At 43.8% G+C, this 17,061-nt stretch overlaps 2 protein-coding genes across 2 annotated transcripts; one reads left to right on the top strand and one right to left on the bottom strand.

Moving 5' to 3' along the window:
• The first annotated feature begins 2,961 nt into the window (after window positions 1-2,961).
• C1GALT1C1 (C1GALT1 specific chaperone 1) lies at window positions 2,962-4,652 on the top strand. The gene is made up of 2 exons (XM_084294191.1): window positions 2,962-3,029; window positions 3,284-4,652. The coding sequence occupies exon 2, from the start codon at window positions 3,289-3,291 to the stop codon at window positions 4,243-4,245; it is 957 nt and encodes a 318-aa protein (XP_084150317.1). The 5' UTR covers window positions 2,962-3,029; window positions 3,284-3,288; the 3' UTR covers window positions 4,246-4,652.
• A 2,787-nt stretch (window positions 4,653-7,439) lies between these two features.
• On the bottom strand, window positions 7,440-12,880 carry MCTS1 (MCTS1 re-initiation and release factor). Its single transcript, XM_084294194.1, has 6 exons — window positions 12,744-12,880; window positions 12,197-12,349; window positions 11,477-11,574; window positions 10,855-10,988; window positions 9,779-9,846; window positions 7,440-7,665 (listed from the first exon to the last, which is right to left on the bottom strand). The coding sequence occupies exons 1-6, from the start codon at window positions 12,752-12,754 to the stop codon at window positions 7,584-7,586; spliced, it is 546 nt and encodes a 181-aa protein (XP_084150320.1). The 5' UTR covers window positions 12,755-12,880; the 3' UTR covers window positions 7,440-7,583.
• Window positions 12,881-17,061: the final 4,181 nt, after the last annotated feature.

The following is a 17,061-nucleotide window of genomic DNA, read 5'->3' as shown; positions in this document are numbered from 1 at the left end:
AGGCAGGGATGCCACCCAGCAGACCAGGTTGCCCAGGGCCTCATCCGTCCTGGCCTTGAACACCTCCAGGGCTGGGGCATCCACAGCTTCTCTAGGCAACCTGTTCAGTGCCTCACCACCTTCTGAGTGAAGAATTTCTTCCTAACATCTCATCTAAAATCTCCCCTCTTGTAGTTTGAAATTGTTCCCCCTTGTCCTATCACTAAGGCCACAATGAGGTGTCCTTACAGCCATCTCTTATGCAGGTTGAAGGTCCCCAGCTCTCTCAGCCTTTCTTCATAGGAGAGGTGCTCCAACCCCCTGATCATCCTCACAGCTCTTCTCTGGACCCACTCTAACAGGACCCTTCTTGTGCTGGGGGCCCCAGACCTGGACACAGTGCCCAGGTGGGGCTTCACAAGGGCAGAGTCGAGGAGGACAAGCTTCTCAAGCTTGTCCAGGTCCCTTCATATGGCATCCCTTCCTTTTGTCATATCAATTGCACCACTTGGCTCGGTGTCATCTGCAAACTTGCTGAGGGTGCACTAGATCCCACTGTCTATGTCACTGATAAAGTTATTAAACAGATGGGTGATGTGATGGCAAAAGTTCAACCATACCTCTGCACTTCTCATAATTTCAAGTTTCTTTCCATACAACCAAGAGCTCATCTGCTGTTTTAACTACCCAGAAACATCCACAATAGCTCATTTCTAGTTTTGGTTACCCTTCCTGAATGTTACCGCACTGCTCTAGCCCAGCTTCTCTACTGCACATGTAGTTAAGAGAGACAGATGCCTCTGCTTCCAGGAGAGTGGACAACAGTCATTTGTGATCATTAACAAGCAGTCACTGTAAAAGATGACAACTTGTGTGTCAGCTGAAACATTTTGTGTTAATTGGAACAAAGTTCCTATCAACTATGTTTTGATAATAGCCAATCTCTCATGAACATTTTGTACCACACAAGTGAGAACATAATGTCTTGATGTCTTTCCTTGGAGGCAAAAAAGAGCCTCAGAAGGCAGTGCAGCTACAGCCAGCGAAGGAAGACAAACAGAACATAGCAGGGGATCAGCTGTCTGTCAAGACAGGCAACAAGCCATGGAGCTCTTCAGCTCTGTCAGCAGTTTAGATCCTGGCACAGGTCATAGGTTTCAAAAGCTGCTATTGTTGGAGAGCGTGGTAAAGATACCGCAAATGATTGGAACATCTCAGTGGACAGCAAGCCGGTACTCAAAGCCAAAATCTGGCTGATATTCTGTGGGCATATGTGTTTCAATACAAAACTAATGCACATCCATTTGCAGCAGTCTTGGAGGAGCCTGATCCTGCTTCAGTCCTTGTGGCTCATCATCCCCCTCGGCTTTCCTCCCGTAACTGCCATCTTAGGGCTGTGCCTTCCCTGTTTCTGACATTTGGCTAGTTCCCAGCCCATGGCAGAATGACTTTAAACATCCACCTCCTGCAGTTCTTAAAAACAGATTCTTGCACTGATTTGGGGTGGTTTCAAGAGTACATGTGTGTCTGAATGATATCTAATATAGCTCCAGAGGAACTAACAATGGCTGTGGTGAGATCTTATGCATTCCTATGCCTTTTTACTCCTTTTAACACCCAGCAAGAATTTCAAGCAACAGAGGAGCCAGAAGAGTCTTTTCAGGACTATAACATGCTTTATATGCCACTTAAACTTTCTCTTCACTGATCTGCTGCTGGATAAAGGCAATATTGAAAATATGTTAAAGTGACAGTTAAAATCTGTGGCTACATTACTCATTCTATCAGAGCCTTGGAAAAAACCTCACTAAAGTCAAGCAGGAAAACAATTTGTTGAAACATCAGCTGAAGCAGCAAGTTGCAACTCATTCAAATCTCTCTGAAGAACGTGATCAAGCAAGTGCTGAAGCCCTGAAAACCACAATGGATTCTGCAAACAGGAGATGTATAATACAAACTTCGAATTGACCTCCACTTTCTGCTGTGATAACCACCTGAGAATCATCCTGCTTATACTTTAAAAGCAGCTGAGTGGGAGAATATGGGATGACTGATGTTTCTTTAGTCTAACAGGACTAGGAGAACATGCAAACTGACAGTATGTCCCTCTCTATCACAGTATGTAATTAGGGACCAGTTCCACTGAACAGAGCCATTCTGGATATACAATGTACTAGCCAGAATAGCTCTTTTGTATTATTTTTTTTTAACCCGAATCACAGGCAGTGGTTCCCCAAGCCCAGAAGAATCAAGCAACTGACATTCTTACATATCTTTTTGGCAAAGATAACGTCTTGGAGTCTACAGCCAGTGGCCTATAAAGAAACTTGGCTGAATAGTGAGGCCTTGGTGGATCCCAGCCAGATGCCAGAGAATCCAGAGCAGCTCAGTTGTAAACAGACTTCAATAAAACCCACTAAGTTTAGCCAGTCAGGGCAAAAAATGAAATATGCTTCTTACAATACAGGAAAAACCCATATGGGACTTTATCCTGATAACTAAGGGTACACTGCCAGCCACTAATAAAGGGCCTTCAAGTTAGATGTCAATGGTAAACTCTTGAGAGGTGACATGTACAAAGGGATTCTGACATGATTCTTTCAACCTGCAGCTCAGCAGCACTTACCACAAAAATGTTTCTGCTTTTTTTTTTTGTTAAATTACAAATCCTGTGTGCCCTGGGCTGGGGGCTGGAAACCAAGCAAACACCGCTCGCAGCACGGGTCATTTGGGGCCGGGCATTCAGTGAGGAGGGCACCAGGCTTGATCCTGGGCGTGGGTTGGGAGGGTTCCTCCTTTTCCTCCTGGGTCTCAGGAGGTGACCAGGGCGAGGGAACCGACCCCTCACGGGAGCGACCTTCAGCCGGCCTTCCCCACGCGGCACAGGGCCGCAGTGAGCGGCGGGTCCGGCAGGGGGCGGCCCCACGGCGGCGGGAGGCGCCTGGAAGGGCTGCGCCGTGCTTCCGCCGAGGAAGGGAAGGGAAGGGGGAGGGAAGGAAGGGAAGAGAAGGAGGCCGGGGGCCGGGCGCAAGGTGGTGGAACCGGCACTGGTGAGTGGAGGCCGGGCCTGAAGCCGCGGCGGGCCCCGGAGGCGCTGCCACGGCTGCCGGCGGCTCCTCGCAGCCCCCCCGGGGGCGGCACCGGGGGTCGGGCATGGAAAGAGCCGGTGGGGTGGGGGCTTGTCCCGCCCGGTACGTGAGGGGAGCGAGGCTGGACTTGGGGGTGGGGGATGGCAGCGAAAGGACGGGGAGTCTGCGGCGTAAACGTGCTCGCTTCGAGCTGCTGAAGTGTGCTTATTTTCTAGGGAAAATGGTTTCCGAAAGCAGTTCGTTCATTAAAGGTGTGGTGTTAGGAGGAGTCTTCTGCATGCTGGTTACGCTTCTCGGACATTTTAAGATGGGCCATGGGACTAGAGCACATCACCACGAGCACCATCATATCCAGGCTCCCAACAAAGAAGATGTCTTGAATCTTTCCGAAGATGAGCGTCTGGAGCTCAGTCAGAGTATCCGTGTTTTTTGTATCATCCTTGTGAAACCTAAGGACCTCGGGCACTGGGCTGCAGTGAAAGAGACATGGAGCAAGCACTGCGACAAGGCAGAATTCTACAGCTCTGAGAACATCAAAGTGTTTAATTCGGTAGTCCTCGACACAAATGATATGTGGATGATGATGAGAAAAGCTTACAAGTTAACATATGAGCGCTACAAAGATGAATTCAACTGGTTCTTCCTTGCCTATCCAACAACATTTGCTATTATTGAAAATCTCAAGTATTTCTTACTGAAAAAAGACCCTGCACAGCCTTTTTACATAGGCCATACTGTGAAATCTGGTGACCTGGAGTACGTAGATAGCGAGGGAGGAATCGTTTTAAGCATCGGATCGCTAAGACGACTTTCCCGTATTTTTGAAGACACTGACAAGTGTCCAGAGCAGGGAGGTATGATTTGGAAACTTTCTGAGGATAAACAGCTAGCAGTATGCCTGAAGTATACTGGAGTGATTGCTGAAAACGCAGAAGACTCAGAAGGAAAAGACATCTTTAATACCAAGTCAGTCAACACTCTCATCAAAGAAGCAATGGCTAATCACCCTGAGCAGGTGGTAGATGGCTGCTGCTCAGACATGGCCATCACTTTCAATGGACTGACCCCCAACCATATGCACGTGATGATGTATGGTGTTTATAGACTGAGACCCTATGGTCACACTTATAATGATGCACTCATCTTCTTGCCACCTGAAGGTTCAGACAATGACTGACATCTTTCAGAAAGGACACAGAACCACAGTTAACTGTGCTCATTGTACAGACGCTCAGTTTTTGTATGTGGTGGTACTGGTGTACAGTTTTTGCACAGAGATTTGGTAAAGCTCTTAATTTTAAAAGTGGAATGAGAATGTTCTTTCTTAATCTTTTATACAGAAATGATTGGGCTTTTTTGACAGTACTAGAAAGAAATAAAGGACATGTTGATGTTTGTGATAAAAGGAAATGAAGTTTGTAGGGGGGTTGTATTATCCAACTATTTATTAATGAGAACTCATAAGAACTTTAGTCTGTTACAAATATATTTTTGCAAGACTTTGATGATATCAATTCTTTCAGGCATTTCTCAAACATCTTTGTATCTTTCTAAGCTGTACCAATAAAACTGGCCACAGATTTAGTCTCAAAGACTACTAAGTGATTTCCTTTACTCTGAACTGCACATCAGCTTGAGCTACACTGGTTATGCAGTACAAAGGGTACACCCATCACTTTATGTAGTCTCCTAATGCAGTAAGAAACTAGCAGGAAGCAAACCAGCAAGAAAAGTCTATTAGGAATTTCCTGCAGAATAATAAGTGACCTTTGGACTGCCATTCTCAATCATACAAAAGAAAGAGATAACTAAATTTGAATAAATATTAACATGGCCAGGTAGCCTGTTAGCACAGGAGTAATTGCTCATTTAAAACTATTTTATAAGCATATTTGAATAAAGGTTCTGTCTAGCAGCTTTCACTGTTAGTAGTCCTAATAGTATTTACATTGACAGCTAACCAGCTTCCTTGTAAGTGGGAAGTACAGCTGCATTTACAGATATTTTTGAACACTAATATGCAGAAAGACCAATGTGCCTGTACACTCACCCTTTCTTTGTACATGATTCAAAACAGCAATGTATAGAACTCCACCTTTAAAAAAAAAATTAAGTGCACTTGAAATCCCAAGTTTTACATGTGCCACCTGGTTACAACTCCATTCCTGCACCAGTCACAGTTAGGTGGTAATAAATAAGTGAATTTTAAATGGCGTAAACATTATCTGACCCAGCCATTTCAAGACTTCAAGTAGCACAGAGATGCAATACCTACATCTAGCACAGGCTTTACTGGTAATAGAGTTACCTATAAAAGAGGTATTAGGTGAGGACAACTTTCTTTTGACACAGCATTTGGAGTATTTCATCCTATCCTTAGCCACAGTAAAGGAGAAAAGCTGACAGATACAAAGTAGCTGTTTCACAACAGGTACTTCAGAGCTCATGATAGTAGCAACTTCTTTCGTGCACTGAGCATCATTCAGGTCCTTGATTTTTTTTTTTTTTTTTAATAACAGGAAGAAAACTGCTCAGACCCCAGGCAAACTGACAGCTCAGCTGTTTCAGAAGGCACACCTTACCTCCAGAGGTCAACTGACAGCAAGACAAACATGCACATAATTCCTGCCCAAACCTCCATACAACTGAAATTACTGTTTCTAACAGCTTTCGGTATATTTCAGATACAATTCAAGCATGACTTCGCTTTTATCTTCTTACAGAGTGATATTCAAAAGGCTGGGTCCACAGTTGGGTATACTCTGAAACAAAACCTGACAAGGTGAAAAATAAAACTTTGATTTCAAAAGATGTTTCTAATATCAGAAACAACTGTGATCCCACTACAACAGCAGCACTCAGAGCAGGTCAAGAAAAAAAAAAGGCATTAACAATCCAGACCAGAATATACCTCATTTGTCCCAGATTTGAGAGATGCTGTAGCAGAACAGGGGGAAGAAGGGACAGAAAAGACAGAAGAAGAAAAAGCAAACCATAGAATTCATGCTAGCTCACCTTATACACCGAAGAACCACTGAGGCACAAACTGATTCCCATTATAAATACACTAGTTTCTTGTTAGTGCTAAGTCTTTGGTATGCATAATAACATCTGCTATTATTCTAAAGGGACTGTGCGAGGTTTGACCAAACTTTGTGCAAAATGTTAATCATAATCTCATTTTTTGTATTCCTACATACATAGTTTCAGACATACCCTGTAATTTTCAAGAGTAGCCTTCTTGCAAATAACTTTACAGAAGAAATCTAGAAGTAGCACATGTTAAGTAATACATTTTCTCGCATGTTGTGTTTTAACTTCTGAATTAGATTAAGAACACCTCTGCCACTATCTGCTGTAAAGGTCCCAGAGTGCGGAAATTAAACATGCAGAACAGCACTGAGACAACACACTGCATACAAAATTAAGCTCTAGGATTAATGAAATATAAGTGTTAGAATAGAGACTTGAAATATTAATAAATACTTCCAGAGACAGAGTTATCAGCAGTAGACCTTAGTTTCCTTAGTTTATTAAATAATTCCATAGCACAGGCTGTCTTCTATCGCCATAGCTTTGGGTATGCAGTCAGTAAACAAAGTCAGATTATCCAGGCAAACACCGTGCTGTTTAACCAGTTCTGTAGATGTGTAGATGTATGTGCATGTGGCAGTGTGCACAAGCTGCCATCTCCCACCTGAAGAAGCTGCTCCTGGCTACACTGATAACTAGGTTTTGCTACTGTGCTTTTGTTGAACAGTGATTTTGTTCCTACTAGTAAAATATGAAGGCAAACAGGGAGTAGAGCATCAGGCGCCAACTGGCACATGCTCCATTTGAAGTATGCCCACCGTTGCTGTAAATTCCATTATAAGGAGAGTGATATCAAACAGTATTTGTCAAGTAGAAATCAGAACATAATATATATTCTTAACATATGAACTAGCATAAAAGAATTTATAGTCCACATATGACTTTATAGGATTTATGAACTTAAACGTATCTTAAAAAGAAATTCCTGATGTCAAATATTAAAGTTAATGCTGTTAATAAATTAAAAAATAAAAGTTAAAGATCCCTCCACATTCAAGAAACAGGTAAGCAAGTGAGATGTTAATCAGAAGAAAAAAATCTGGAGTGTTTGAGAGGTTTTAGAAACCATACTTATATTTCATATACACTCTAAATTAGAAGAGCATAAAAATGTAAATATTTCTTGGCTTTTTCCGCCTTGTTGTTCAAAATAGTCCACTCACAGTCCCTGCAGGATCTCTCCATCAGGTATCTTCAGTGACAGAAGATTCATGTTTAAGACAAAACAATGAAGAACTGTAATAAAAAGAAACCTAGAAAACTATTGTAGCCTAACGGTACTTTTGCATTCATTTGATTTATTTTAGCATAGCCACAGAACAAAATAATTTGTACATTCAGTCACATTAAAAACAAGGAATTACAAAGCAGTCCACATTTAACCTAAGTGCATTCCCTTGGAGTAACACAGTTCCATTTGTTTCACTTGTATGTCTTCATATGCCAAAGCCCATCATTTAAATAGTGGATATTTTCGATGCCAATCCCTTTGTTGACCTTCTCACTGTTGAGTACGAAAGCATTAGGTTAAAGATTAGAGCAGTACTAGACTCCATATTTAAAGTAAAAAAAAAGATGTACTATTTGTCCAATAAAAGGGGAGAAGCTACAATCTGCAAGTCATAAATTACATATGGACAGGAAACATTGTTATCACTCAGCAACGTGAATCATGCTTAATAATGTGACAATATTTGCCTCCCATATTTTGTCAACCACCTTCCACAGTATTTTTAACTGCTTCTTTGTGGGAGAGACAGTTCCTAAGAAAGCCACCAGAAGGGTTGTATGAATTGTAGCATTTCTCTATCAAAGAAGCCCAGGGGCTGTACATGATACTTTCCCTTGTAGCACAAATGGAGGTGTAACAGAAAACAAGGCAAGAACACAGAGCCTGACATGCTCTGATTCCAAATATACCACAGACAATCAAATACAGATGAGCTGGTTTGTTTCTATTTTCAGGTCATCTACCCACTTAAAGGCCTACAAATGCTAAATTAATGTGGAACTTGCAACATATTGTCCTATATTGTTTGAGTCAAGTCAGCTCTTAAAAGCGGTTGTTTTATACATCTGCACTGGTTTCGTGTTTGTCTTTTTTCCAGTAGATTAATTCCATAGAAAAAAGTCTAATCTTGTCACAATAAACAAAACTATTCATTCAAAGACTGAAAAGTTTAATTACCCTGGAAAATTTATTTTACCCTATTTATACCAAGTACTCTATTGCTTACAGAACTTGTCCAAAGGTAATCAGGAAGGAAAATACTTCTATGTTAATTGCATTAATGCATCATGTATCATAATCATACCAAGTGACTGAAATCATACTGTATAAAACAGAAAACTGTGAAACAGTATCACAGAAAACAGCATGCTAACATGCTACATAGATCAATATCAATTAACTTTTCCTCTCCAGTTTATGTTGCTCCTTGTAAGAGCAGGACATTTAACTGCAAGGCTGCTGAATTTGAAGTTAGGATTAGGAATATAGATAATCCAGGCTTGCAGATCACTGCAGGTGTAGGACTGGGACATAAATAGCTACACATTTCCCTTCTTCCTACATGCTCTCAATCTCTCAAGAACACTACAGATAATCCTGAGCAGTAATTACCTACCAGCTAGAGCTGGTGTAAACCCAGGCTGCAGCAGTCCCATTCTACCCCTGTCCATTAGGGCACATTGCCACCTCTCCCCCTTGTGCTCTCATTACTCCTTATGACTGCATGGTGACTCAGTTCAGAAGATGACGCTGGTGAGAATTACTCCACAAGAAAAAGTGACTTGTTTTCATCAGAATCAGCTTTGTTACCCACACTACTGCTAGATAGGGCTGCAACCAAAGCAGCCCAGACCTAGTGGGGCTACTTTGTATGATGCAAAATCATCTTGCTGCCAGGTGCTGCAACTTAAAATGGCAAAGTGTTTTAATTCCTTATAATTTAGCATTTATGCTATGAATAACTAACATCCATTTCAGTGTTCTGCCTCTTTTTCTTCTGAAGTAGTTTTCACTTGATGGTTATCCCCAAACAGACCTCCACATTTCACAAGAAGCTTAGCTAAGCTACTAAGCACATCAGGCAGGAATGCTGCATGTGGGTACAAGGCAAAGAAGAAAGAGAAGGCCATAGAAGAAGAGTCCAGCTGGTCAGCCAAGTACCAGCAGGACTTCAGTCTCTGTTACTTGTGCAGACAAAAATCACTTTAATGATGCTAACTCACACAGATCCAAATTACATTTCTTGCCCAGCCCAGGCAGCAAGTACTGTAACAAGTATTTATTTTTTCAGCAAGATCTTTGAAGAAGTACAATCAAAGCACAAGGAACAGTGATGTTCAGAGGCACTGCTGATGTTGTGCATCTTAAAAATCCACATTTACATAACTATTTTAATTGCGCAAACAAATCTAGGGAAGGTAATTCCTTGCCTCCTCTTCCTTTCAACTTAATATTAATTAACAAAGGACAGCTGGAATAAATGTCATACTTGAAAGAAATATGATACAACAGTGATTCAGTAACCATGACAGTGGTGCTTAAATTCCAAACTAACATAGGAATTATGACATGGGACAGGTTACATTTCAATTGTCACAATACTTACATGTCCTCAGCTGACATCTTCATTACTCCCACACATAACGCATGTTGCTTTCCCTCTGCCATTATTGCCTACAAGTTACCACTAAGGAAAATGGAAGTTCAAAAAAGTATAAGCAATAACAAAAAAAAAAAAATCACTTTCCCAAAAGCAACAAATTCCCTAGTTGAATTGTTGCCCCTTTAGTAATTGTAGAGCACTAGCTCTTGAAGATAAGCAAAATCACACACTGCATTTAACAGTTGAACCACAATGCACAGAACATAAAGCATGTATTTATGAACCTCAAATAGCAATTACAAAATAAAAAGATCTCTCAACGCTACATTCCATTTCTTCCTTTGTGCCTAGCAGAGAGATAATAGTCTCTCCCTTTCTAGAACAAAGCTACAACTATACATGAGATCATTTTAGATTCCAACATAGAGAATAATTGAGACAAATCTGAAAAAAATATAAGCTCTGAAATCAGACATGGCCTTTTCAAAGTTCAATAACATGTAATGCCAACTGCTCATCTTTTCCCACAGCTTCTAAATAACAAGAAAAGCAGCAGAGGTTGGTATTTGCTCAGTAATATAATTAGCAGAAGTGAATTAGCACACTTTCCTCCTTTTAGATACGCTAAAGTTTGCCAGATGCATGAAGCAAGTCCTGACTACAGCAGAACTGATCCTAAACCTCTGTCCAAATGCCCTGAGAACAGGACCACATTCTTCTATAACTGAAGATCAATTGATTAAGAAGACAGGTTACATATTAGGCTGTACCTCATCTCCTTCCACAGTTCCAACATCATTGAGGAGCTCCAATTACCTATTAGATTAATAGCGGAGCATCCCACCTAATGGAGCAGAGCAGAATTAATTATGTGGGGGGTTGGAACATCACCATAAGGAAAAGGAATTAAGAACAGTTTTCACCTTGCCAAGTAACATCTGAACCTCTGCAGGTCTTTTAAGATTGGTAGTTATTCCATTACATACCATTCAATTCCAGAGTAATTCAAATTACAACCAGCTGAGAACACATGAATAGAAAATTAACTTAGCAAGCAGTAATTCATAGATGAAGGATACAACAACAGTATCAACCGCAGCAGGGTAAAGTTTGGCTCCAGGAGACGTCAGGCCAGGGCACATTATATTAGCTCCACTTAGTACAAATTTAATGGCTCCTTTATCAACCTGCTGATGTGGTAGAATAAATGGATCTAGGAGGGGAAAGATAGAGCATTACAATTAATACGTGAAGATGACAACATGAATAACTCATTACCAAGTCAGTTTAAAAGGGGCAATTAGATGCTTAATGTGCTGCAAGAGTAGGAAGGCTGAGAAACAATTACCAGAGCTCCTGCTGGGCAGCACTGTCCTGAAAGGACACAAGGACAGTTTTCCCTGATCAAATTTTTTTTACATTATATTATATATATATATATATATATATAAAATATAATATAATAAATTATTATATGTATATTATTAAATATACAGAATTACGTTAATTCTGGTGGAATGCAAACCACATAGGCACCTAAAAAGGCCATGCAACTACAGTTGGAAAGGTATAGAACATTTTAAAGATCTGTTCTGTAACATGTATAGTAGGTTGTGTGTTTTTTTTAAACCTATTTATACAAAAGCCCTCTTGAATCACGCACTCACCCCTCTCCCCACCTCCAGTCCTCAGCAAACTTACATTTGTGAAGCAACCTTAGCGTTGGGTAAAAAATCCCTTCTCTTTGTCTGAAGAACAGCAACTCCCCATTCACAGTAAGGATTTCTATATGCTCATGACTGCAAGATAAAAAAAATAGAAACGTAATTCTAGTAACTACTTAGTCCTTTTTTTGTTTAAGTTAAATATTTTACTTTGGACATTCTGGTCTACCTTGGCATCTGAGAAGGCAGTCAACTATCAGGAAAGTTTAAACCTGAAAATATAATCTTGTATGCCTTGAACACTGGCCCCATGCACTTTCTTCCCCTTAAAGATCCAGAGGCAGCCAACCAGCTGTTCACAAAGATTAGCAAGAATATACTACCCTCCAGTTAAAAAAAAAAGTCATCTAAACAATACATGAAAGCTCAAAATTTAAAAGAAAAAAAAACAAAAAACACTACTTGAACTATCCAAACAAGTTCGAGCTTCACAAAGGTGAATGTTTCCCTTCAACAAGCTAATTCCCAGACCCACCAAATACGCAACACATTCACCAGCATTTTTGTTTTCCTCAAGCATCCTACCAGCAAACCTTCACAAGCACAACAACCACGTGCAGACTTTCTGGTTTGGTGATAACATAAACTATTACCGATAAGAAATGAACCCCCCATGTCCTTCTACTACGAGAAGTAAACAGAAGATTGAAGCAATCCAAGCACTTTTGAAGTGGAGGTTAAGAGGAAAGAAACTTACCATCGTACTATTTTGACAGGGTCTTTCTTTGGCATAATTTGGTTTAGCCATGGTTCAATAACAGGAAATTGGTCTAACAGCTGGTTCTTAATACCTTTAATAACTGAAGTCTTCAACTGGATGCAGTTTGATACGTTCTCCTTTTCATCAAATCTGCCAAGTGAGAGTATTTCAAAAACACATAACCTGCTGCCCAAACGGTAGCATATTTGAGAGGCATTATTAAGAAACGGTTGTAAATCGATAGGGGAATTAACAGAGTAACATCTGTACAGCTTTCATGAAGTTTAAACCTAAACCTATCCCCCTGAGAATGCCGAGCTGGGAGAGTAGAGAGCTTCCCCAGCAAGAGGCTGGTTTTGTCCCTACACATCACGCATACCCCGAGACACCTCTTTGGTGTCCCACGGGGGTATTTCAGGGACTCACGGAGCAGATTTTGCTGACAGCACTCCCCACCCCCCCACACACACACGTAGGACCGGGCCCGGAGGACAGCGTGCCCGCGGGCGGCCCCCCTCAGTTTCCCGAGCGCGGCCCCACTCACTTTTTGAACATCCTGGGGGCGGCGACCGCGGAGCGGCGGTCGCCAGGCGGGAGGCGGCGGCGCAAGCAGCCACGGCCTCACACGAGGCACCGACCCTGTTCTCCCCACCAGCCAGAAGCGCCGCACGCTTTACGGCGTGTCGCACCGCCTCCATGGCAACGCAACGCCGCGCTGGGCGGGACTACAGCTCCCAAGGGGCCGCGCGGAGATTTGGCGCATGCGCATAGGGGGAGGCGGGTAGGGCCTGAGGGGCCGGCTTGGAGGCGGCTGTGCGCACTGGAGCTGCTGTGTTCCCAGGTAATAACTATATCGTTCCAACACGAAACCAGAGTCATAACTATGAACATCAGCCCTTCATAGCTAATGATATCAAACACAAAATGAAAAAAATATCGTTCTTTATCTCTGTGAGGAGCAGACGCGAATGGTTTTGCTCTTTATGCAGCTGACTCTTATAAAAGCATACAGACATACACAGAGACAGATAACAGCCCAATTTCATTTTAGAGCAACGGAAATGTTATCACAGGCATAAAGAAGACAAAAGGTCATCGTTTATAATAACCCAGACGTCAACTGGGATCACCACAGGTGCAAGTCCAGGAGGTTCACAAAGTGCCTAGATGATAACTTGGTGCAGGTGCTAAGGGAGCCAACTAGGAAAGATGCTGTCTTAGGCCTGTTGCTGGAGAACAGAGAGGATCTTGTGGGAGACATGGCAATTGGCAGCCATCTTAGTCATAGTGACCATGAAGTGGTTTAGTTTAGAATTTGTGGCAACAGAAGGAAAACTGCCACCAAAACTCCAGCCCTGGATATGGGGAAAGCAGACTTCAGGCTGCTCAGGGAACTAGTCAGCAAGGTCCCCTGGGAAGCTGCTTTTGAAGGCATTGGCGTCCATCAGTGCTGGTCAATCTTTAAGCACTGCCTCCTAAAAGCACAAGATCAGGCAATTCCAAAATATCGGAAGGCAGGCAGGTGGGGCAGAAGGCCGGCCTGGCTGACTAGGCATCTTTTACTGGAGCTTAGGTGAAAAAAGAAAGTGTACGGCTGCTGGTAGAAGGGTCAGGCAACAAGGAAGGAATACTGGGATGCTGTTTCTGTTTGTAGGGAGAAAATTCGTGTGGCCAAAGCACACCTAGAGTTGAAGCTGGCCATGTCTGTGGGAGACAATAAAAAAGTTTTTTTTAGATATGTGATAAGAAAAAGGAGAACCAAAGAAAACATAGATCCAATATTGATGGGGAAGGTCTCACAGACAATGACATAGGCAAAGCAGAGACATTTAATGCCTTCTTTGCCTCTGTCTTCAACACTGATGATGGGCTTCGGGACCCAGGGTGCCATGAGCTGGAGGACCATGACAGTGGGAATGACAAACTCCCAACCGACCCTGAACATGTGCAGGATTTGCTGCTCCACATGGATCCATACAAGTCTATGGGTCCGAATGGGATTCATCCCAGGCTGCTTAAAGAGCTGGCTGACATCATCGCGGGACCTCTCTCAGTTATTTTTCAACAGTCCTGGGAATCTGGAGAGGTCCCAGTAGATTGGAAGCTGGCAAATGCCAATTTTCAAGAAGGGTCAGAAAGAAGACCCTAGCAATTACAGGCCTGTCAGTCTCACGTCAGTGCCTGGTAAAATCATGGAGAAGATGATCCTCGAAGTTACTAAAGTGCACCTGGGGGACAAAGCAGTCATTGGTTCCAGCCAGCATGGGTTCATGAGGGGTAGGTCCTGCCTAACAAATTTGATTTCCTTTTATGATAAGATCACCCATCTAGTCAATGAAGGGAAACCAGCTGATGTGATCTTTTGGACTTCAGCAAAGCTTTTGACACGGTTTCCCACAGGATCCTATTGGACAAAATGTCCAGCATACAACTTAACAAAAACATCATACAATGGGTGAGCGATTGGCTGACAGGCAGGGCTCAAAGGGTTGTGGTAAACGGGGCCACATCTGGCTGGTGGATGGTCACCAGTAGGGTCCCTCAAGGCTCCATCTTAGGGCCAGTCCTCTTCAATGATTTTATAAATGATTTGGATGTAGGACTAGAAGGTGTTTTGAGCAAATTTGCCGATGACACCAAACTTGGAGGAGCTGTGGACTCGGATGAGGGTAGAAAGGCCTTGCAGAGAGATCTGGACAGATTGGAGAGCTGGGTGAACACCAACAACATGAAGTTTAACAAAAGCTAGTGCCAGGTCCTGCACCTGGGACAGGGCAACCCTGGCTTTTCGTACAGACTGGGCGACGAGACACTGGAGAGCAGCCCCACAGAGAGGGATCTGCGGATTGTGGTTAACAGCAAGTTGAATATGAGCCAGCAGTGCACCCTGGCAGCCAGGAGGGCCAACCGTATCCTGGGGTGCACCAAGCACGGCATTGCTTGTCGGTCGAGAGAGGTGATTATCCCGCTCTACTCTGTGCTGGTGCGGCCTCACCTCGAGTACTGTGTGCAGTTCTGGGCAGCACAGCACAAGAAGGACGTTAAACTGTTGGAGAGTGTCCAGAGGAGGGTGATGAAGATGGTGAAGGGCCTAGAGGGGAAGAGGTATGAGGAGCGGCTGAGGGCACTGGGCCTGTTCAGCCTGGAGAAGAGGAGGCTGAGGGGGGAACTCATTGCAGTCTACAACTTCCTCACGAGGGGGAGTGGAGAGGCAGGTGACCTATTCTCTGTAAACACCAGTGATAGGACCCGCGGGAACGGTATTAAGCTGAGGCAGGGGAAGTTTAGACTTGACATCAGGAAGAGGTTCTTCACCGAGAGGGTGGTTGCACACTGGAACAGGCTCCCCAGTGAATCAGTCACTGCACCAAGCCTGTCTGAATTTAAAAAGCGATTGGACTGTGCACTTAGGCACATGGTCTAAACTTTTGGGTAGACCTGTGCAGTGCCAGGAGTTGGACTTGATGATCCAGATGTTCATCTGGAGCTCAATATGGCTACTGCTGTTAAAGACAACTAAAAATGTTTTTACAAATACATCAACGCAAAACGGAGGACTAAGGAGAATCTCCATCCTTTACTGGATGTGGGGGGAAACCTTGTTACAAAAGATGAGGAAAAGGCGGAGGTGCTTAACGCCTTCTTTGCCTCAGTCTTTAGCGGCAATACCGGTTGTTCTCTGGATACTCAGTACCCTGAGCTGGTGGAAGGGGATGGGGAGCAGGGTGTGGCCCTCACTAACCAGGGGGAAATGGTTGGTGACCTGCTACGGCACTTGGATGTGCGCAAGTCGATGGGGCCAGATGGGATCCACCTGAGGGTACTGCGAGAACTGGCAGAGGAGCTGGCCAAGCTGCTTTCCATCATCTATCAGCAGTCCTGGCTATCGGTGGAGCTCCCAGTTGACTGACGGCTAGCAAACGTGACGCCCATCTACAAGAAGGACTGGAGGGCATACCTGGGGAACTATAGGCCTGTCAGTTTGACCTCAGTGCCAGGGAAGCTCATGGAGCAGATTATCTTGAGAGTCATCACGTGGCACTTGCAGGGCAAGCAGGTGATCAGGACCAGTCAGCATGGATTTATGAAAGGCAGGTCCTGCTTGACGAACCTGATCTCCTTCTATGACAAAGTGACGGGCTAGGTGGATGAGGGAAAGGCTGTGGATGTGGTCTACCTTGACTTCAGCAAGGCTTTTGACACTGTTTCCCAAAGCATTCTCCTCAAGAAACTGGCTGCTCTTGACTTGGACTGGCGCATGCTTCGTTGGGTTAGAAACTGGCTGGATAGCCGGGCCCAAAGAGTCGTGGTGAATGGAGCCAAGTCCAGTTGGAGGCCAGTCACTAGTGGCGTTCCCTAGGGCTCAGTACTGGGGCCAGTGCTCTTTAATATCTTTATCGATGATCTGGACAAGGGCATTGAGTGCACCCTCAGTAAGTTTGCAGATGACACCAAGCTATGCGCGTGTGTCAATCTGCTCGAGGTCAGGAAGGCTCTGCAGGAGGATCTGGATAGGCTGGACCAATGGGCTGAGGTCAACTGCATGAAGTTCAACAAGGCCAAGTGCCGGGTCCTGCACCTGGGGCGCAATAACCCCAAGCAGAGCTACAGGCTGGGAGAGGAATGGTTGGAGAGCTGCCAGGCAGAGAAGGACCTGGGAGTGATGGTGAATAGTCGGCTGAATATGAGCCAGCAGTGTGCTCAGGTGGCCAAGAAGGCCAACAGCATCCTCGCTTGCATAAGAAGCAGTGTGACCAGCAGGGCTAGGGAGGTGATCGTTCCCCTGTACTCGGCTCTGGTGAGGCCGCACCTCGAGTACTGTGTTCAGTTTTGGGCCCCTCGCTACAAGAAGGACATGGAGG

This window comes from Netta rufina (genome assembly GCF_964035555.1).
Source record: "Netta rufina genome assembly, chromosome: 12".
Lineage (NCBI taxonomy): Eukaryota > Metazoa > Chordata > Aves > Anseriformes > Anatidae > Netta > Netta rufina.
This window is presented reverse-complemented; position numbering and strand designations above follow the sequence as displayed.

Bases quoted from the DNA above. Each gene is read 5' to 3' on its own strand.
- C1GALT1C1 (XM_084294191.1), top strand. From the start codon at position 3,289: ATGGTTTCCGAAAGCAGTTCGTTCATTAAAGGTGTGGTGTTAGGAGGA.
- MCTS1 (XM_084294194.1), bottom strand. The intron at 11,575-12,196 runs GTAAGTTTCTTT...TTTATCTTGCAG, and splicing joins CCTGTCAAAATAGTACGATG to TCATGAGCATATAGAAATCC. The intron at 10,989-11,476 runs GTAAGTTTGCTG...TTCCCCTCCTAG, and splicing joins GCTAAGGTTGCTTCACAAAT to ATCCATTTATTCTACCACAT.